Source organism: Temnothorax nylanderi, unplaced genomic scaffold (assembly GCF_030848795.1).
Source record: "Temnothorax nylanderi isolate EJ_2023f unplaced genomic scaffold, tnyl_v1.0 TNYL_tig0626_pilon, whole genome shotgun sequence".
In the NCBI taxonomy this organism is placed as follows: domain Eukaryota; kingdom Metazoa; phylum Arthropoda; class Insecta; order Hymenoptera; family Formicidae; genus Temnothorax; species Temnothorax nylanderi.
The window spans coordinates 68987-92179 of NW_027249688.1; the positions used below are offsets into that span (position 1 = coordinate 68987).

Below are 23193 nucleotides of genomic sequence, written 5' to 3' on the forward strand. Positions count from 1 at the left end.
TCTCAATCATGCAGTGATTCGAGTGCTGTACCGTGCAGCTATATCTTATGGATCTCTCAACCATAATACTTGTGCTGCAGACCACATAAGAGAGATAGCAATAATCCTTTGGTTGAGGCAACCATATACGAGGGTATTGTAACCGAATGTCACGTATCGTAAGAACTACGGTTATGAAAACTGTATAAATGAGCATATCTTAACAGCTACATTCAATGTAATATCAATTTAACTTGAATTCACATACATTTCTTTTTCAATCATAGAGAATGTTGTTGTAACAACCGTAGCAATTTTCTCCGTGTTTATATCAATAATATATTTCTAAATGCTAACACTTTTAACATTTTAAAAATAAAATTAGTAAAAACATTTTTTATACTTTAAACTTTATGTATATATAGGGAGGGATAAAAGCCTTAGTGGTGAAAATTTTTAAAATATTGACTCGTGTGCATAGATGCAATCTATACAATATATAAATTACACACAAGTTAATATTTTAAAAAAATTGACTTACACTACTAAGGCTTAAAAGGAAGTGGCAACGTTCGGAATTGAAACAATTGCAATTTTATTTTGTTGATAAGTGCATCTCTTCTGAGTTACTGATAAGTTAAGTACTTACGCGTAATAACGAAGAAATTGGATGCCGTTCTTCGCCAGTAGAGCTTTAAACCTTTTCGATCGCGAAACTTTACGCCTCGAAACCGTTTTGTATTCCGAGTTTCCCTTAACAATTCGGTTTATTTGTGTTATAAAATAATACAGATTTACAAAATTTTATATAAAAACGAGAACATAATTTTATATATACTTTTGTTTGTTCGTATTTATCTTGGTCTTGATTCATCAGCTCGCTGCCGCTACCGGTATCTTCCGCCTTGGATTCCTGAGTCTCATTCAAGATGATCGCATCATTCTGACCCTTGCATAGTTTCAGGAAAGCCTCCTCCAAGAACGAGCATTGAAATTGCTCCAGTAATTTCTGCGGCGGCGATTCCGCCAACAATTTACCACATCTCATTAAACCGATCTGCGTAGCATTGAAGATACACAATATTAAGCACGATTAAATTTGTGTGTTTGTCATTGATCAAAAAAATTTTTTTCTAAGTAGTTCTCTTTTCAAGAACTTATAGGATGTTTTTCTAGCAATTTTTTTATATAGATTTTATCAAGACTAATTTAATGGAAAGACTCACTTTACTAGCATTTTTAGTCTCCTCGATATAATGCGTCGTGATCAGCACAGTGATGCCTTCCTTTTGCGTAATTTCGATCAGGTAAGCCCAAATGCTGCAAAGAAAAGGTACGTCCAAACATTTTCTTATTATTCTTTGCTCATCGCACTTAAAAAAAGCAAAATCTACTTGCTTCTCTCTCAAAATTGGGTCCAAGCCCACAGTGGGTTCGTCTAGAATCAGAAGCTCAGGACTGTGAATCAATGCGGCGGCGAAAGAAACCCTTCTTTGTTGACCTCCACTCATATTCTTCACCAGGTGATCTGCTGGGGGAAGTTGGAGCAACTTCGAAAAGAACCTCTGTCTCGTCTCTTAAAAATAATAGAAGAAAAAGCTATAGTTGTTTCAAAGTAACTTTATAGTGAGATATCTTATGAATAATTTAAAATAGAAATAGGAAAAACGTTTATTTAAAAATAAAACTGAAACTTCTCAGAATTTACGCGATGTTTCGCGTGCAACGACTGCAAGTGCTCTTTTCCTATATACATTCTATGTCCTACCAATCTCCTCATCGTCAAGTCCGTTGATCCTGCCGAAGTAATAAAGAGCATCGCTCATGGTGAACTCTCCGACCAAAGAGATATCCTGCGGCATATAACCCACTTGAGGCCCAGGAATTCCGGAGCTCTTGCCACCCGGATTTCCCCCCAAGACCCACACTTCTCCGCTGTCAAGATAACGAACCCCGACGACGCAGGACAGCAACGTGGTCTTGCCGCATCCACTGGCCCCCAACAGTCCGTATCTGTTTTAAGGAAAGATTTTACTTTTGTTTACACGACACATTCGAACACATACAACCACGAATATGTCCTTTAATCTCACGATAAACGGATTCGTAATCGTTCTCCAGTATGGATTCCCTTTTGAAATCCCGACTTATCTGCCAACTTATATCTACCCACGTTCGCACTTCATCGAAGAACAATGGCCATTTATAGTTTCCCTCGAGGTATTGTAATTAGTCTCGATGGATGGCAGGCGCGACTCGTTAATAAAGTGTTGGACACAATCTCACGGCATTCGATCACTCGTTGGCAAAAGCAATTAGCGGTCGACTATTAACAACACACAGTGATAGGTGAATGGAATCTGAATTTTCAAAAATTCGTCCAAAGAAAGATCAGATATATCTGTGCGACGTTAATATGCGTCCGATATAACGTAATACGGAGACCTTAGAATTTTGAGGAAAAGTGGAAAATATTTAACTGTAATACGTATCTAATGTTAACATGCCCATATAAACCTCCCTTAATATATTCTAAATATCTATATACTTATCTCGAAATGTCAGTTAAGAGTGACAAATCGATTATTCCATTCTCCGAAATAATTAAGAAATTTCAAAGAGCTCTCTTAGGCACCACTGTGCGATTGTCGCGAAATCGCAATATGAAGGACGAAAGATGATAGATCGCTATTGTGCAACTCGATGAAATCATCAAGCAAACCCGCGATTCGCTTCAGTCTCGCTGCGGCATGTTGATCATATTAGTATCATCGCGATCCTGTTACTTGCGAGAGGACTTTTCTCCTCCTTGCCGGTCCAAAGATCGATACCAATGATACGTGACAACATGATGTTGATCGATCTGCACGCGAGCGAATCGAACGTCAAAGATGATCTTGATGAGTTGATCGAAAAATTACAAGGAATGAAGAAACCGCGGGTTTATTTGATAATCAATCTAGGAAGGAAAGTTATCGAGATTAATGGCGAAATTGGATTAAACAGGATTAGGTATTTCAGTAAATTGACTTAATTGTTTCTAATATTCAGGATGTTTGGGTGCAATCACTAAATATCCTTTTAATAACAAATTTTTTGGTCAATTTACAGTAAATTTTTACTTAGCGAAAACATCGACGTATCAATAATTTTCGAGTTATAAGCGATCAAAGAAGAAAAGTTTTTGTCGGGTTAAACTTCGGAGAATAAATAATGAAAATATATTTTTCAATTAATTTTAAATGCTTTTTATTTTAAGAAATTTTTTATTCGAAATGTAATGTTACAAAGATTAATGCAATGAAGAAAGATTTATAATAAATGGAGATCTCGGTGTTTTTGTTAAGAAAATAATTAACTCTTGATATTTAAAGAATTTGTTAGTAGAGGAACATTTCCAATTAATAAATCTGATCTTTTTTAGAGGTAAATTTCGACAAAGTGATTTCGAAGCTAACGTGACGAATAATCCTATATACACAAGAAAATCTTTACCGAAGGAAACACTTTTCCAAATCGTGTGTAACACTGATTTCACAAAGAGCACGGCATTACGACATGTTTCATAAACAAATTAGTAGATTTTTGCAGATTTAACTTTTCAATATCGTGACTTAGCAATATCAAAGAATTGAATTGTCATGTTAATTTAATTTTTTATTTGCTTGAATAATTAATCTTTACATTTTTTATACAGGCTGGAAGTGACATTAAAAATATTTTGCCGCGCGTGACATTACTGATAACGCAAGAACGTGATAACTACAATGAGAAACTAACTCATCAGAATTCAATTGACTATAAAATTTTGCGTCATGTACTCCAATATCCAATAAGAATATCAGGATTCAATGAGTCTCGATAAAAACAATTTTTTATTGTTTTAGATGCTCTCTAACCCCGAATTTGCATTGGAAATGGAGAGATTTCTCTCAAGAAATAAGTTGTCTCTTGAGTTCGCCAAGTCGGTTCAACACGCTATATTCTGGCTAATCAAATCGTTTTATATGAAATGGCGACAACTGCACGATGATCTCGATTACATCTCAAAATGGAGACTCTTGAATGTACAAAGACAAGTTGAACTTATTTTAGACAATTTAGCAGATAATCAACAGCACGGGGAATCGAAAGACAATAAATATATTCCGGAAGGTAGAAGCGACATATTATTTCGAACACTGAAGAAACACTTATTTAAATTGAAGAAGAAACCTTAACTGAACAGAATAAAGGAAATCTTAATGAAACTAACAAGACTGAAAAAAAATAAAGATAAATTTTGAAAAAATACACGGAGTATTTATATCACACCTACAGAAGAAACACATGTTATGAATCATCCGGAATTATTAAAACGTAACAAAGATGATATCAAGGGTAAAATTCCTACTACTGTTAAAATTCCAATTAATCGAAAATTTAACGTGTCCGATGATAATTCTATCATTAATAGTACATTCTTTTCTAAAATAAAAGCACTTAGGAATAAAAATCTCGTAAAAAACGAAACTTCGTTGAAGTTGAAAAAATTTATAGGTACTCCTCACGACAAGAAAAATGGAGAACGGTTTAGTCAACTGGAAAGTGTTTCCTCAATTTCGCCAAGTGAGAATGCTATAGACTCGTTGCAAGATGCTAATCAACAGAAACCTATGGGAACGGATGCTATGCATGGATCCTTGATAAACGTAAAGGACATCCTGAAGACTCGAAGAACACTTCTCGTTCCTTCGAATAAAAACGAGGAATATAATAAAAGAAATAGACAAATATTAACAAAAAAAATTGCTGACAAACATAATTATTTTAATAAGAGAATAAAGATAAAATCAGACAGCGGCTCAGCGATAGATGAGATTCTATAAGAAGCGGTTATCTTGCCAACGGCTAGATCTGCGGAAATATCGACAAAAGCATCAGAAATGATTACCAGGACACTTTAATTTCAGACAAGAAGAGAATTGAAAGAGAATGCGATGTGAGAATTTCGAGATTTATTTACAAGAAAACATATATTTTTTGACAAGTCGGCACGTGTAGTCGTTATATGACTAAGGTCACTAATAGTTATATATAGTCTTATAAATTGTTATTGAACATATCGAGTTTTACAGATTACTCATGCATTGAAATAAGAATCTTATTTCGGCTCGGAAATTATGAATCGAGAATCAAGTCCGTCTATTAATTTTCTAGTGCGCCTTGAGATTTGTGCATATGTGTGCGAGCGTATGTGTCTAATGTTACACAACGCTAACACTAACACATTTTTATTTTCTCACATAAGCCCTAATCCTAACGAATTATTAACGAGTATTTGGCTAGCGATTAGAGAAGCGTTACTACAGAACCATGTATAAATAAAATTACCTTAAAAATTAGATACAAATTTTAAATAATATTCTAATAATTTTGATAGGTTCCAAAATATTTTCTTATCTAAATATTCGTTAAAAAATTATACAATTATCTTGTCGTGCATTTTGCAAGCAACGACAATTTAAGCAATCCGTAAATGTACGCGGAAAATTGCGTGACGACAGTTTGAAGCAATTTCCAACATATATCGAAGGATGAAGAAATTAGTATCAGGTTACCGCAAAAGATATGCTGTATATAGGTTTGCTGAATGACATTAAAAATCGCGCAAGTAATCACGAGTATTAATCATTAATGCAATCTTTGTTGGATTGCTTTCTCTCCCTAGGGAGTATCTTCTCGATTTTTTTTGAAAAACTTGGATTGTTCGTTTACAATTTTATTCAAAGCGGAAATTGATAGCGAAGACGATTAATCTTTTGCATTGACATGATAAATAATGGTTACTTACATGGAACCCCGTGAAACCGTCATATCCAGACCGTCGAGCACCGGCTGTCCTTTTCCATAACGCTTCACGGCGTTCCTTACTACCACCGCCTCTTGCTGCACCATTCTGCGAAATGTTGATGACTGTTCGATCAGCGACCAAACTGTAACAATTTTTTTTCTTGCATGATTTAAAAGCGTCGTTGAATGACTGGCCTTTTAAAAAAGTAAAAAATATAATTTTACTGACATCTTATTGATTTTTAATAAAAAAATTTTTTTTGGAACATTTTTTTCCAGAGAACACTTACAATAGACGTCTTAAAGACGTCTAAGTGTTCTCTGGAAAAAACGTTGTCCCCATTGGGGACAACTAAAAGTTATGGTAATTATGAAGGAGAGGGGCTTCCTTACTGATTTGGCTAAAACTTCACAATTTTGTGTATTTTGGTACGTAAAACATGAATTTATAAGTTAAAATTGTCGCTATCAATTAGCAAAAAAGTTATTGAGTACTAAAGTTGACAGTTGCGTGGTTAGGATATCTGTCGTACCGACATGATGTAGACGCACATGACAATGCGCATTGACGTAAAAGTGCATCACGGTCGGTCTCGCTCCGCGTGTACTTGGCGCGAGACACTACCGTGTCTCTTGATAAAATTACAATAATAGTGCAGTACAACGGCATCAATCTCTCCTAATAGTCTGGCGCCTTATTTTAATTATATCACGATTGATCTTGAAGATTGTTAATATGCGGCTTATTCAATTGAACAAATAAATAATAATCCTTGGCTTGCGGTACAAGACGTAGTTGAAAATGCAAATACATGGCCAAAATTTATTAGAAAAATGTTTTGGGAGAAAAATTTGACAGATCATAATCGTATGATAATAATCAATTTTGCATATTTAAATGCAATTTCAGAAAAGTTTCTACATGAAATCTTAACATTTACATTAAATAGTGCATACACAAACGAAAAAAGACGCAATATTAAAGATAAGTTTCTTTATTTGAATCACGAGGTAAATCTTTTGGTTATAGTTAATAACTATATTGAATAAGTGTTATTTATGTTTTTCATAATTTGTAGGAACTTGGACAAAATCGACGTAGTCGTGTTTACAGTTATAGCGTATACTTTAAAGAAATATTAGATTTGAACTTTAATCGTAAAAATAATTAATAAAATAAATATCAATAAACGTTTATAATAAAAAAATATTACAACATAACATATTTATGTATCATTATTTGACTTTGTATTTATACTTTGTATTTATAGAGACTTTTCAATATACCAATTATTTTCTGCTTTAAAAAAGCATAACTCTATAAAAACTCTATTTATATTATCTTTTTTAACCATTTAACTCATAGCCCAGTCAATGGAGACAAAAAAGACGTTTTGATGCAAAAGGTCAAGGATTGTTTATACTTGGCAATTTTGTTCATTTTGGGGTCTTAATAAAAACCCCAAGTTTGCGACCTCGGTAAGCTGCAGCTTGCGCTGCCATTTTGAGGAAATGGCGTCAAAATCCGGTTTTTCACGAATATCTCGTTTCCACTGCAATTTAGAGCAAAAGTGTTTATTACAATGTTGTAGAGCATAAAATTTCCTACAACTTTTGTTTGAAACACTTTTTTCTCAGATTAATAGTTTACGAGTTATAGCAGAGGAAAGCGGAGAGCTTTTTTGCAATTTGCAGCTTGCCGAGGTCGCAAACTTAGGGTTTTCATTAGGACCTCAAAATGAACAAAATTGCCAAGTATAAACAATCCTTGACCTTTTGCAACCTCGAACCTACCCATTGACTGGGTTATCAATATATTATAGCATATTCAATACAACAAAACTGCATATTTTCCAAAGAAAATTTATGTTTTTTGTTAAAACAGAGAATAGTTGATATATTGAACAGTATATAAAAAATTGTATGCTTTTACAACTATATGTGATAGGTTAGTTAGAAATATAACAATTTGAAATGTTGATTAATAAATTATTTACTCAAAAATAATTTGATATAAGTAGTGAAATACATTGTTCAAAGTGCAATAACAAATTAAAAGTAAACAAAAGTAACCTTTTATTTTGTTGCCCAAAAGTATGTTATGAAAAAAATAAGCATAAAAAGTATATGAAAAAACAATGTCTTTAAAGCAAGTGCAAAATTTAAAACACAGTTTAGCAAATGTAAATAAACTTGAATTTATCTTGTTTCAGTCTCCAAGACATTTGCTTCATTCGTACAAGTCTTTGGTGGATACAATTCCGCAATCGCACAGAAAAAACTATTCAAACGTTCTTCATATTTATGAGCGCGTTTAAAGAAAAATTTTGCTAAATATCCCACTAAGTGTGAAGAGCGCGTCCCATACCGTGGGATATTAGCTCTTACTTCTCTCCAAACGCGTTCAATGTGTTAAGTGTGGGCTCCTGCATATACAGGGTGTCAAAAATAAAAGTATCCAGCCGAATGGCTGGGGTAGATTGGGTCAAACTGAAAAGAAAAGTCCTGTACCATTTTGCAAAATTCGCAATAGTTAACGAGTTATTAATTGAAACGTCTGAGCGAATGAGCGCGCAAGGAGCGATAGAGGCGGGTCTCGGCGTCTCGGCTGGCACGGTGCCCGGCGCGCGGTGAGCGGTGAGGGGCGCGCGGCGCGTGACGAACGGTGAGGGGCGCGCGGCGCGTGGCGAGCGGCAAGCGACAGATGACATACACTGCATTAACCAGCACACGTATTGCACAGGCATTGCCGTAGCGTTTTACGCCTTACATAATATTAATTGTTTTAACTTGAATTATGTGTAATAGAAATATTTATTTAATTTTAGTGAATTTAATTATTTTGTATGTCAAAGTTTACGATTATTTAAAGCTTTATTTAACTTTTGTTTATGTTAAAATAACTTTAAGACGTGTTAATTTTGTAAAAAATAATTGTGTTAAAGGAACTCAAAATAATATTTAATTTCTACGTGACATACATAAAATGTTAAGTTATCACGTTGACATAAATGTAACACACGAAAATGTTAAGAAAATAATAACATAGCTGTTGTATGTGTATTTTACATTGAATAAAATAATGAGTAAGGACTCTCGAAATTAAAACTTGAAAAAGGATGTCTATGAGTAAGACGCAGTTATCAGTGCGTAAGTGATCAAATCACTGATTTATTCCCTGTGTATACAATCGTACGTTTCGGCTCGGGATTGAGCCATCTTCAGCGAGAAAACTAATTAATTACTTCCCCTCTCCAATCTTGTTGAGCAAGCTTCAGGATTCAAAGATCCAAAAACCAACATTGACTATCAGATTCATATCTGTAATAAATGTTTTTCTAGAAATTAAGTCAATTTAAACAACATTATTAAACTCACCCAAAAGTCAGGAGAAAAGGAAAATCACACACACAAAGCCAAGTAGAAAAGCATAAAAGATCCGAAAAGATAAAGAAATACAAACAATGAGACGGAATCAACGAACTTGTCAGGACGACGGGCACAAAATATCTAACATTAGTTTAGTCACGAGTCATGGTAACAAACCTTAATAAATAAAAGCTGAGATATAAGGGTCGACAACATAAGAAAATTTCTAAAACGTGATAAAACAAAATAAGTAGTCCGTATTATAACAAGGTGTATACGCAGGCAATCAGCATGGTTTACAATTTATTTAATATTGATACATAGGCGTGGTGAAGAAATTCTGTATCTGTTTGAGAATTGAGGCTGTTCTTTTGCAGCTTGATATGCCATTTCTGACACTAATCGTTTAGCTAAAAATTGTTCTTTATCTAATATTTCGACATTCTCCCAATCAAATTCATGGTCAAAATTGATTCTGTGTTCGGTGATAACAGATTGAGTTGTCGTATTTCTACATATGGATATGATTTCTATGTTCGGAGACTCTGGTTTTTAATTGTCTCATAGTTTGCCCGACGTAGGAGACATCGCAATTTTTGCATGAAATCTTATAAACCACATTCCTGTTGGTTTGGATTGGGAGAGTGTCTGTCTTTCTGCGCTCTAATAAATTTTATATTCTTTGCATGAAATTTAGGATGTGATAGTAAAAACGCCCTATCTACCATGCCCATTACCGTGCCTCTTTTTTGAGAAATAGGATGCTGCGACATAAAATTTAAATAACGGTCCGAGAAGGTCGGTTTGTGAAACCAGTCAAATTCTAAAATATTATTGTTGTTAATGATGGTTACATCCAAAAAATTTATAATAGACACTCTTTAAAGAATGACTACCCTTTACAATTTATTTTTAACACAATTAATATTAGAATTAAGTATCTCCTCAATAAATGTACACGCAAACAAAATGAACCGTCACCATCAAGTAACGATAACGAGGAACAACGCATCTGGTTCACTATTCCTTACGTTTCAAACATTGCGGAGAAGTTTAAAAATGTTACGAAAGATCTAGATGTTAATCTTTCGTTTTTTAGCTTAAATAAAATGCGAAAATTTATTAGAGCGCAGAAAGACAGACTCTCCCAATCCAAACCAACAGGAATGTGGTTTATAAGATTTCATGCAAAAATTGCGATGTCTCCTACGTCGGGCAAACTATGAGACAATTAAAAACTAGAGTCTCCGAACATAGAAATCATATCCATATGTAGAAATACGACAACTCAATCTGTTATCACCGAACACAGAATCAATTTTGACCATGAATTTGATTAAGAGAATGTCGAAATATTAGATAGAGAACAATTTTTAGCTAAACGATTAGTGTCAGAAATGGCATATCAAGCTGCAAAAGAACAGCCTCAATTCTCAAACAGATACAGAATTTCTTCACCACGCCTATGTATCAATATTAAATAAATTGTAAACCATGCTGATTGCCTGCGTATACACCTTGTTATAATACGGACTACTTATTTTGTTTTATCACGTTTTAGAAATTTTCTTATGTTGTCGACCCTTATATCTCAGCTTTTATTTATTAAGGTTTGTTACCATGACTCGTGACTAAACTAATGTTAGATATTTTGTGCCCGTCGTCCTGACAAGTTCGTTGATTCCGTCTCATTGTTTGTATTTCTTTATCTTTTCGGATCTTTTATGCTTTTCTACTTGGCTTTGTGTGTGATTTTCCTTTTCTCCTGACTTTTGGGTGAGTTTAATAATGTTGTTTAAATTGACTTAATTTATAGAAAAACATTTATTACAGATATGAATCTGATAGTCAATGTTGGTTTTTGGATCTTTGAATCCTGAAGCTCGCTCAACAGGATTGGAGAGGGGGAGTAATTAATTAGTTTTCTCGCTGAAGATGGCTCAATCCCGAGCCGAAACGTACGATTGTATACACAGGGAATAAATCAGTGATTTGATCACTTACGCACTGATAACTGCATCTGACTCATAGCCATCCTTTTTCAAGTTTTAATTTCGAGAGTCCTTACTCATTATTTTATTCAATGTAAAATACACATACAACAGCTATGTTATTATTTTCTTAACATTTTCATGTGTTACATTTATGTCAACGTGATAACTTAACATTTTATGTATGTCACGTAGAAATTAAATATTATTTTGAGTTCCTTTAACACAATAATTTTTTACAAAATTAACACGTCTTAAAGTTATTTTAACATAAACAAAAGTTAAATAAAGCTTTAAATAATCGTAAACTTTGACATACAAAATAATTAAATTCACTAAAATTAAATAAATATTTCTATTACACATAATTCAAGTTAAAATAATTAATATTATGTAAGGCGTAAAACGCTACGGCAATGCCTGTGCAATACGTGTGCTGGTTAATGCAGTGTATGTCATCTGTCGCTCGCCGCTCGCCACGCGCCGCGCGCCCCTCACCGTTCGTCACGCTCCGCGCGCCCCTCACCGCTCACCGCGCGCCGGGCACCGTGCCAGCCGAGACGCCGAGACCCGCCTCTATCGCTCCTTGCGCGCTCATTCGCTCAGACGTTTCAATTAATAACTCGTTAACTATTGCGAATTTTGCAAAATGGTACAGGACTTTTCTTTTCAGTTTGACCCAATCTACCCCAGCCATTCGGCTGGATACATTCGGCTGGGAGTAACTATGACTCTCTTAAGGTAGCCAAATGCCTCGTCATCTAATTAGTGACGCGCATGAATGGATTAACGAGATTCCCACTGTCCCTATCTACTATCTAGCGAAACCACTGCCAAGGGAACGGGCTTGGAAAAATTAGCGGGGAAAGAAGACCCTGTTGAGCTTGACTCTAGTCTGGCACTGTAAGGAGACATGAGAGGTGTAGCATAAGTGGGAGATGGCAACATCGCCGGTGAAATACCACTACTTTCATCGTTTCCTTACTTACTCGGTTAGGCGGAGCGCGTGCCCCGAGTATAAAACAAATAAAAGTATAATATTACATTTTTTTACATTTAACATTGTTTAATTTGTAAGACTGTATATATTTAACTGTTTATATTTACCGATATCTGGATTTACAAAGTTTATGGATGTTGGAAATGATATATCCCACACAGCACCTAAATATTTCAGAAAGCTTTCAAAAAGCTGTCAATGAAATATGAAACCTTTCAAAAGAACATTTCAGACATGTTTCAGATATGTTTCAGAAATATAAAATGTCCGCGAAGCTGAGATTTCCGAAATATTTCTGAAATATTTCTGAAATGCTTCAGAAATATCTCTGAAATGCTTAAGAAATACCTCTGAAATGTCTAAGAAATATCTCTGAAATGCTTCAGAAATATTTCTGAAATAATTCAGAAATGCTTCAGAAATATCTCTGAAATGCTTCAGAAATATCTTTGAAATGCTTCGAAAATACCTCTGAAATGTTTCAGAAATATATGGAAACTATTTCAGATACTTTTTCTCATATCAAATTGTTCCGGATCACCCTGTATAGGGTGATCCGGAACAATTTCCTGTCCTTCATAAATCATATTCTTCATTATAGTCATGATTTTGCTTCGCCGGAGGCCTGCTTATATTAGATCCCAACTGAAATTTACTTACGAGTCAGTCTTACCATTATGCGCCGCCTAGCGGCGTCGTTGCATATTTCTCTGAAATGTTTCGTAATATTTCAGTGAAAAGGGTCATAAATGATTTCGATGAAACGTTTCAGAAATACTTCTGAATGATTTCAATGTTACATTTCAATATTAATTTCCAAGTTATCTTTTGGAAAGCTTTCAATGATATATGATTTTGATGAAACGTTTCAGAAATACTTCTGAATAATTAGCAAAAAAATTATGTTCGACCCAACTGGCAAATTTTATTGTTCACAAAACGCTACGTTTCGACTGCAGATTTCGGTCCTTTTCAAGCGTATAGAAACTCACAAATATTGTTAGTCAGACATAATGCCCAAACTACGCCGAATCTAAAAACTAAACATCAAACATTGTAGCACGCAACAATAAGTATAAGTCCAAAAATAATTATATAAATTAAAACTTACATATTTGTGCGTTAAATTCACAGGAGTAAAATACAATTTAAACGGCATTTTCGTTATTCGTTTATGTCGAAGGGCATGTAAGAGCCGTGCGGTGGTAAAATTTTAACTGACGAGAACAGACAAGTAATAAACAAACCAATGACGTCAATATTAAAAGCCAGGGCGTGGAGAGGGAAACAGAGAAGGATATAGAATTACGTTTATTTTATGATATGTTCGAAGAGATGTAAAGATTGCAATGCTACGTATATTGGGCAGACAAAAAGACATTTGTGCACACGGCTCAAAGAACACCAGAACAATATCAGAAAACCGGCGAGCAAGCATTCTGTAGTGAGTGAGCATGATTTCGATTGGGGGAAGCCAGAAATAATACATAAGGAGAGACAGATTAGAAAGAGGGAATTAGCGGAGATGTTTTTTATTAAAAAATTTGATGACACCATTAATTTACAAAAGGGCACGGAGAATCATAACGCTCTCTACGAACATATCATAAAAGAAACGTAATTCTATCTCCTTCTTCTCTGTTTCCCTCTCCACGCCCTGGCTTTTAATATTGACGTCATTGGTTTGTTTATTACTTGTCTGTTCTCGTCAGTTAAAATTTTACCACCGCATGGCTCTTACATGCCCTTCGACATAAACGAATAACGAAAATGCCGTTTAAATTGTATTTTACTCCTGTGAATTTAACGCACAAATATGTAAGTTTTGATTTATATAATTATTTTTGGACTTATACTTATTGTTGCGTGCTACAATGTTTGAGGTTTAGTTTTTCGATTTGGCGTAGTTTGGGCATTATGTCTGATTAATAATATTTGTGAATTTCTATACGCTTGAAAAGGACCGAAATCTGCAGTCGAAACGTAGCGTTTTGTGAACAATAAAATTTGCCAGTTGGGTCGAACATAATTCTTTTGCTAATTGTTAATTATTCACTGGCGATTCAAGTTTTTACTTCTCCGTTTTTACTTCTGAATAATTTCAATGTTACATTTCAATATTATTGTCCAAGTTATCTTTCGGAAAGCTTTCAATGATATGTATTTTGACATTACGTACGAAATATTTCTCTGAAATGTTTTGTAATATTTCAGAAATATTTCAGTGAAAAGGGTCATAAATGATTTCGATGAAACGTTTCAAAAATACTTCTAAATGATTTCAATGTTACATTTCAATATTAATTTCCAAGTTATCTTTTGGAAAGCTTTCAATGATATATTATTTTGATGAAACGTTTCAGAAATATTTCTGAATTATTTCAATTTTACATTTCAGTATTAATTTCCAAGTTATCTTTCGGAAAGCTTTTTGAAACATGTTGTGCTGTGTGGGATATAAAGGCGGCACTCCTGTGCCATCTATAGTTACATAGTTTTTCGCCCTATCAGAGAATCGCTTCTACCTATCTCACTTTCTGTGGTTGTACGCGCCCTGATTACTTCTTGTAAAACGAAGATATTATTAAAAGAGATATATACATTTATACAAAACGCTGCATCATATCTGCCCATTTTCCTACAATGGAGTGATTCACATTCAGATGTTAGAAGCCTTCCCTGCTTAAACAGTCATATGATTTCCAACAATCTGACATTATTGTCGTCCCAGGTAGGATCCATTCTTTTATCATATTGAGAAGAGTTGTTTCTGTGCGATCTGGAACTGGCACAAGAAAACTTTGCGTGTATTGCGCTCATATCCACCAAGACGGCTACGATTATATTTTCTCTTGCCGATTTTTGCTTCGTCTATCTCGACGATAGTATTGGGTCTTCTAAGTTTTGTAGTATTTGTTTTAGCCCAGTATAGGCAAACCTATAACATTTTTTATATTATAAATTTTACAAATATGTAACATATCAATATACTAATACTCAACATAATAACATTAATATATTAATATATTTAATGTATTAAATGTATTAATAAGGAACAACAAAAGAAATTGGCAATAAGAGAGTCGACGCGGTGATTGTATTAAATTATACTTACTTCTCAGCAAAAAGAAACCCAATCAACAACCGAATGACAAGAAATTTTTAATTCTGTACACAAGAAGTCTTGTCGAGGAGGTCTTAACATGATAAAATATGCAGTCATTCTGCATACCGTTTTCAAGCTCAATTTAGACTTGCTAAACCAAGTATCAAGTTTTGCACTTGCTTTAAAGGCACATTGTTTTTTCATATATTTTTTATGCTTATTTTTTTCATAAAATACTTTTTGGCAACAAAACAAAAGGTTACTTCTGTTTATTTTTAATTTGTTATTGCACTTTGGACAATGTATTTCACTATTTATCAAATTAGTTTCAATTAAACTAGCTGGTTACCCGGGCTTCGCCCCGTAGGACATATGTAATAAGACTCTCGCTCTCCTTTTCCCCCTCCCCCTCCCTCTCGCCCTCTCCCTCTCTCTTTCTCCCTCTCCTCCCTCTCGCCCTCTCGTCCTCTCCCCCCTCTCTCTCCCCCCCCTCTCTCTCTCTCTCTCTCTCTCTCTCTCTCTCTCTCTCTCTCTCTCTCTCTCTCTCTCTCTCTCTCTCTCTCTCTCTCTCTCTCTCTCTCTCTCTCTCTCTCTCTCTCTCTCTCTCTCTCTCTCGTCTCTCTCTCCTCTCTCTCTCTCTCTCTCTCTCTCTCCCTCCTCTCTCTCTCTCTCCCTTTCTTCCCCTCTCTCTCTCTCTCTCTCCTTCCTCTCTCTCCCTCTCTCTTTTCCCTTCTCTCTTTCTCTCCCCCTCTCCCTCTCTCTCCCTCTCTCTCCCCTTTCCCTCCTCTCTCTCTCTAAAATGCTATAAATTGAAAAATATTACTTTTTTATCGACTGAAATGCAATTCTGTCGTATACAATACTTTGAGATTCACTCAATTATTTCCTAAAAAATTGGAAAAATTTCGTAACCAATTTCCAAAAAGATACCGGTTCCTAAAAAGATTGGTAACAAAAAACTATACAGTTTATAGCACTCCCCGGGAAATTCTACCCCTATTTTATATACAATTCTTTAAAATTCGGTCAATTATTTCTCGAAAAATTAGAAAAATTAAAAAAAACCGGTTTCCAGAAAATCGGTAACAAAAAACTATACACTCTATAACATTTCCCGGAAAATTCTACCCCTATTTCATATACTTTTAGTAAAAATTTGATCCATTGGTTTCCGAGATCATAGCGAACAAAAAAAAGGCTAATTCGAAAAACTTCTGATACCGGTTTCCAAAGAAATCGGTAACAAAAAATTATACACTTTATGGCACTTCCCGGAAAATTCAACCCCTGTTTTATATACAATTCTTTGAGATTCCGTCAATTATTTCCCGAAAAATTGAAAAAATTACAAAAACCGGTTTCCAAAAGATCGGTAACGAAAAACTATACACCCTATAACACTCCCCGGAAAATTCTACCCCTATTTCATATAGGCTTGGTAAAAATTTGGTCCATTGGTTTTCGAGATCATAGCGAACAAAAAAACTGCAAACCCTGTTGCTTTATAATAATAGTATAGATAATGTATTAATTTTTCCCTATCGTGAGTTATTGCCAAAAACTCATGCAGTTGCATTTTGGCTTGTAATAACATATAATGTAATGAGATGTACAATGACTTGTGATAAAAAAAAAAAAATTATTTCAAATTGTTATATTTATGACTTACCTATCAGACAGCTGTCACACGTGACCTATTCAATTGCACTATTACACCACATTTATAATTTCGCACACTTTTATGTCACTGCGCATGGTCATGTGCGTCTACATTATGTCGGTACGACAGATATCTTAACCACGCAATTGGGTTGTTGAAAAAAAATTATATATATATATTTTTTTATGTAAACGTGTATTAATAACACCAAAACACAAAAATGAAAAAAAAATTTTTGTGTAAACCTGTAAATTATTATTAATAATTTTATCGACGTAAAAATTCAAGATTTGTCACTTGATCATGAAACGCCACGCGATTGGCGTACGGGCTCGTGACGTCACGATGTTATATGGTCACGCTACGAAGACTGGATACGATGTGTTTATAGAATTACAGTTCTCCGAAACGACTTAAAATTATTAATAAATTTGATCATTTAGCCGAATTTCGACGGAGTAATGTGTGAAAAAGGCTTCGTGAAAGCAAATAGTAATATTTTGCCGCAAATTAACATGTTTACGATGCTAGAGTTTCTCAGAGATGGCAATCGTTTCAATGCTCCAGAAATACGTTGTGCCAAAGCTTCATTATAAGTAAAATAATTACCACAATTGAGAATTTAATTGACTATACTGGCAATGATTATAATCGTGGTAACGATTATAATCGTCATGACAAATCATCACCGAGTTTCGACCAAGGATTCTGGTCATTCTAAAGTTGATGTAATTTTAGATGTTATAAGCATCTAAAATTGGATCAACTTTAGAATGACCAGAATCTTTGGTCGAAACTCGGTGATGATTTGTCATGACGATTATAATCGTTACCACGATTATAATCATTGCCAGTATAGTCAATTAAATTCTCAATTGTGTTAATTATTGACTGGCGAAGTTAATGTTACTTATTCGGTTAAAATAATTACATTTCAATGTGTAACTGTTCATTAACAAATAACATTACTACGAGATTTTTATAACAATAAATTATTTAAAGGAACTGTCGTGTGAGCTACGGAGATGCAGCTGTAGGTTATGTCCAACTAAGACGTGAAGGAGATCTGTGCATTGTGAAACGTCGAGTATAGACCTTTGCACAATGTCAGGCAACAGGCCACAGGAACAGGAAATAACCAAATACGTTAATTACAACCTAAAAAACTCGAATGCTATGATTTATTGGCAACAGGCAAGCACAGAATTTTCAACGTGACGGAAACTCTATGTCTATTGCCTGTGTAACTGTTTATTCTGCACAATTATACATGATTTCTGATTTCTATTCCCTGTTCCTATTGCCTGTTGCCTGGCATTGTGCAAGGGCCTTATGTCCTGAACATAAGATTCGGAGCATGGTCTTAACAGCAAAAGAAGTTCGATTTGCTGTTTTTGAGGTTGTCTCTCCGAACGGCATTAAACCACTTTTGACGAAGTTTCACGTCTTGTGGCACTGTCGCGAACACTTTATTTGGTGTACTTTTGATTGTACTACCAGAGAGAGGGACGAAACACGTCCTATACGTTTTAATTATTGCCATTTCTATTAAAAGATCGAAATCTCAATAGATATCGTATTACGGCATATAACATTGTGACGTCACAGACCGCTCGGGTAACTTCGGGCGTGATCGGCGCGTCATCGGCTATGAGTTTGAAGTAATATTTTATAAAACCTATATCTCCGTTAATATTACGAAAAAGAAGAAAAACTTTTTTTTCTATAAAACATATGCATATAAACTTTTTAAATATATAAAAAAAAATTACGTTCAAAAACCCAATTGTCAACTTTAGTACTTAACTTTTTTCCTAATTGAGAGCGACAATTTTAACTTACAGATTCATATTTTACGCATCAAAATACACAAAATTGTGAAGTTTTAGCCAAATCGGTGAGGAAGCCCCTCTTCTTCATAGTTACCAAAATTATGGTGGGGACAACTAAAAATTATAGTGAAATTGTAATAACTGCAACTATTGTAAGGTTATATTGTTGCGTCTACCGCCGCACCGGATTTTCCCTGTTCACTCACGCACTCACACTCATGCCGAGTCGCGTTCGCGGTAAATAAATATAGGCGTCGTTCTTTGTTAACCACCACAACTTTATTATAAATATTCCGTACACGAGAGAGGCTTTCGTACGTCTGCCTCAAAGCAAGAACCGCCAAGTCCTGTTTTTTTAAATTAATTGTTTGTTTTGTCCAGGCAACCACTGTTTTACGGAGCCGATCGATATATTGATCGGTCAGCTGACTCGCGGACGAAAAGCGTACCGGGCGACACGCACGCAACAATATTTACTAATATTATAGCAATAGTAACTATAAAATGGTAACCTCTACCATAATTATTTTACTATGCAATTATAATCGCAAATACAAAAAATTTTTCTTTTAGTGTGTGTGGTTGTGACATTAAATAATGCAAAATATCTGAGTGCCAAATTAGCTGGCAGTAAATACTCACAGGCTATAACTGCGTCCCAGTACTCACTGCCAGTACTGAAAATCTGTTTACCCGAATAAGTCATCACTATAGATTTTCAGAACGCAGCCTTAGTTATATCTAAATTGATTACATCGTGTTTTTGGTTGATAAATGTTACAGTTGATAATGACTGCTTTCCGATATTTACTACCAGTACTGACAATCTATAGTGTACAGTTGGGGACAGAAAAATTGTCCAGTTGAGTCCCGGAACGCATTCTATATATTTAATATCTAGTTACCATGCATGTCATCAGCAATTACCAATTCTTGTAACATTTCAATATATTTGACATCTTATTTGTCTGCTCTTATAATGAATCACTGTGCAAGCTGCGTGCTCATTAGTGCTTATCCACTTCCAAATAGGATGCATTCCAAAACTCAACCGGACAACCTTTCTGTCCTCAACGTACACTATAGATTTTCAGTACTGGTAGCAAATATCGGAATGCAGTCATTGTCAACTGTAACATTTATCAACCAAAAACACGACGTGACCAATTTAGATATAACTAAGACTGCGTTCTGAAAATCTATAGTGTACGTGACTTATTCGAGTAAACTACAGATTTTCAGTACTGGCAGTACCGGAACGCTGTTATAGCCTGTAAATATGGGAGCTTTCCAGCAAGCGACACAAGTCGACACAGGTATCGTTTTGTCTTTGTTACTCATTGCCAAAAAAGAAAGATAGAACGACGTTTGTGTCGGCTTGTGTCACTTGCTGGAAAGCTCCCTATGTTTACTGCCAGCTAATTTGACACTCAGATATTTTGCATTATTTAATGTCATACAACCACACAATTAAGGCGAAACTGTTTGAAAACGTGTTAACAAGAGGAAGAATAGAAGACAGAAGTTGGAATTATTTAATACACCGGTATATCAATGATTTAATACTTACATAACTTTCTTTAAAAAAACCGCGATCTCTATTGTAAATATACTTAGCGACACTTAGCGTGTGACACATATGCCTCTTGATATTAAATTATTCATATATACCTATTTATCAAGCAGCACTAGCTCTTCAATCATATTTTTCTTCTTATCAATACGTTTTTGTCTAAAAGACACTTTGGACGTCTTATAAAAACATAAGACACGTCTTTTAGACCCCTTTAAGACATCTAAGTGTTCTCTGGAAAAAATGTTCCAAAAAAAATTTGTTTCTATTCTGTCGTCAATTGTACGTCACGTTACATATTGGAACGCAGTTAATGTAAATATCTATAATGTTCTAAAAAATGTTTTATAGAAGACAACTTTTAGACGTCTATTCGGAAAGTCTTGAAGAAGTCTCTTTTAAGACGTCTTTAAGACATGCATGTTATCTGGGTAATTTTATCTTTATGACTAAATTTTTATGACTAAATAATTTTCATTATTGGCAGTTAATGTGAATTTAATTGCAATTAATATATAATTTCTGATAGTAAATAGTCCCATTAAGATATATGCACATTGTTATTAATAGTATTACGTTTCGCGGATTCATAATTTTTCTCTCACGTGGCTGTTTAATCGGCAATCTTACAAATCTCTCTCTCTCTCTCTCTCTCTCTCTCTGATGTGGAAATTAGTATTGAGAATTACAATGTAGTTAGAGAAAATACCAATAGAAGTCGGCGAACGGGTGGAGTTTTAACCTACATAAAAAAGTCATTGAGATATAGAATAATAGAAAATATAGAGGATGATGAGAGGGAGAACAAGCAGGTTATGTGGTTGAGTGTAATACAGGTTAACATGGGGGAAGGTGAAGATATTATAATTGGTAATACATACCACTCACCAAGCACAAGTGATGGTAAATTTATTGAATTAATTGTTAATCAGTGTGAAAGATTAGTTGATAAAGGACATGTAATCATACTAGGGGATATGAACATTGATATGAGTAAAAAGAATCATTATACGGAAAGGCTTAGTAGAGAAATGGGAAGTCTGGGGTTGAAGCAATATGTACAAAAACCGACAAGGTGTGAAAGGAATTCGAAGACTATTATAGATTTGGTATTTTTGAAATTCTTTAGTAAGGTCGACGTGCTACAACTACCAAAAATTAAAGTCAATATTAGTATAATGAACAATAAAGAAAATGAAGAAATTATTACATATTATAAAAGGGACTATAGTAACTTTAATGAGGAGCGATTTAAAAGCTTATTAGATGACAAACTGAAAGACAATATGGAATGTAATAATAATGTGGATTTATTAGCGAATAGTACAATAAACGGTATAATAGCAGCAATAGACGAAATCGCGCCGAAGATTAAAAAAGTTATGCCTGTTAGATGGAAAACTAAAAGATGGATAGATGAAGAATTGAGGGAAATACTAAGGGTAAGAGACAGAGCATATAAAAAAGCAGCGCAGTTACACGGAGAAAATTGCTACGGTTGTTACAACAACATTCTCTATGATTGAAAAAGAAATGTATGTGAATTCAAGTTAAATTGATATTACATTGAATGTAGCTGTTAAGATATGCTCATTTATACAGTTTTCATAACCGTAGTTCTTACGATACGTGACATTCGGTTACAATACCCTCGTATATGGTTGCCTCAACCAAAGGATTTATTGCTATCTCTCTTATGTGGTCTGCAGCACAAGTATTATGGTTGAGAGATCCATAAGATATAGCTGCACGGTACAGCACTGAATCACTGTATGATTGAGAGTTTAGTTCCATTGCGCGCGCAAAAGAATTTCTGCATAGAATAAAGTGGATTTGATAAGGATGTTTTAACTTTATAAATATACTTTTTTCATAAATATATTTACAAACACAAAATTTCGTTATGAGCCAACACTGGTTTCTGACATTCACCCGACATTAAAAAATATTATATCATATATCCAATTCAAAATTTTATTACTCTTTTTAAACTGAATTTGTTTCTTAAGATGATTTTTGAAAAATTATATATTTGCGCTGATTATGACATATGTAGACTATATATAACACTTACATTAAATTAAGAAGTAGTCTACCACGTAAGGCAGTTGGCTCACGATCCAGAGGTCCCGAGTTCGAATCCCACCAAGGTAAGTGTATTTTTTCAAAGACGAAAAAATATTTATAATTATAGATGCATCTTAAGAAACAAATTTAGTTAAAAAATAGTAATAAAATTTCGAAATAAATAATTTTTTTTGTCGGGTGAATATTTGTTCATTATGGTTGTAACATCCATATATTATGGTTGCAACATCCATATAGTAGCTACCCTCACTAAGGTTAGGGCAACCATATAGGTCACTTCCAGAGTACTATGGTTTCCATAACCTTTTTGTATGGATGGGCGAAAATTAACATTATTATTCTGTTGTAGCAACCGTAACTTTTTCTCCGTGTAAATGTGGAAAAGGATTGGAAAGAGTTCAAAAGATATAGAAATGAGGTAGTAGCTAAAATTAGAGAGAAGAAAAGAGATTATTATGAGAAAAATATAGATGATAACAGGAACAAATCGAGGGAGATGTGGAAATCGTTGAAAGAATTAATACACGGAGAAAATTGCTACGGTTGTTACAACAACATTCTCTATGATTGAAAAAGAAATGTATGTGAATTCAAGTTAAATTGATATTACATTGAATGTAGCTGTTAAGATATGCTCATTTATACAGTTTTCATAACCGTAGTTCTTACGATACGTGACATTCGGTTACAATACCCTCGTATATGGTTGCCTCAACCAAAGGATTATTGCTATCTCTCTTATGTGGTCTGCAGCACAAATATT

The 23193-nt window shown here is 34.4% G+C and overlaps 1 protein-coding gene and 1 pseudogene across 16 annotated transcripts in view; one reads left to right on the top strand and one right to left on the bottom strand.

Moving 5' to 3' along the window:
- The window catches only part of LOC139784427 (ABC transporter G family member 20-like), a 40512-nt gene extending 20221 nt beyond the window's left edge, over positions 1-20291 (bottom strand). Inside the window, exons 1-8 of one of the 16 annotated variants that reach the window (XM_071723612.1) lie at positions 20015-20207; positions 19412-19454; positions 5813-5954; positions 1748-1992; positions 1378-1555; positions 1206-1299; positions 818-1036; positions 629-732 (exon numbers count right to left, since the gene is read on the bottom strand). In XM_071723612.1, the coding sequence (XP_071579713.1) occupies positions 629-732; positions 818-1036; positions 1206-1299; positions 1378-1555; positions 1748-1992; positions 5813-5954; positions 19412-19454; positions 20015-20110 (1121 nt within the window). In that variant the 5' untranslated portion in view covers positions 20111-20207. The other 15 variants (XM_071723606.1, XM_071723609.1, XM_071723598.1 and 12 more) reach the window with 15 other exon arrangements.
- LOC139784426 (uncharacterized) lies at positions 2175-5363 on the top strand (annotated as a pseudogene).
- Positions 20292-23193: the final 2902 nt, after the last annotated feature.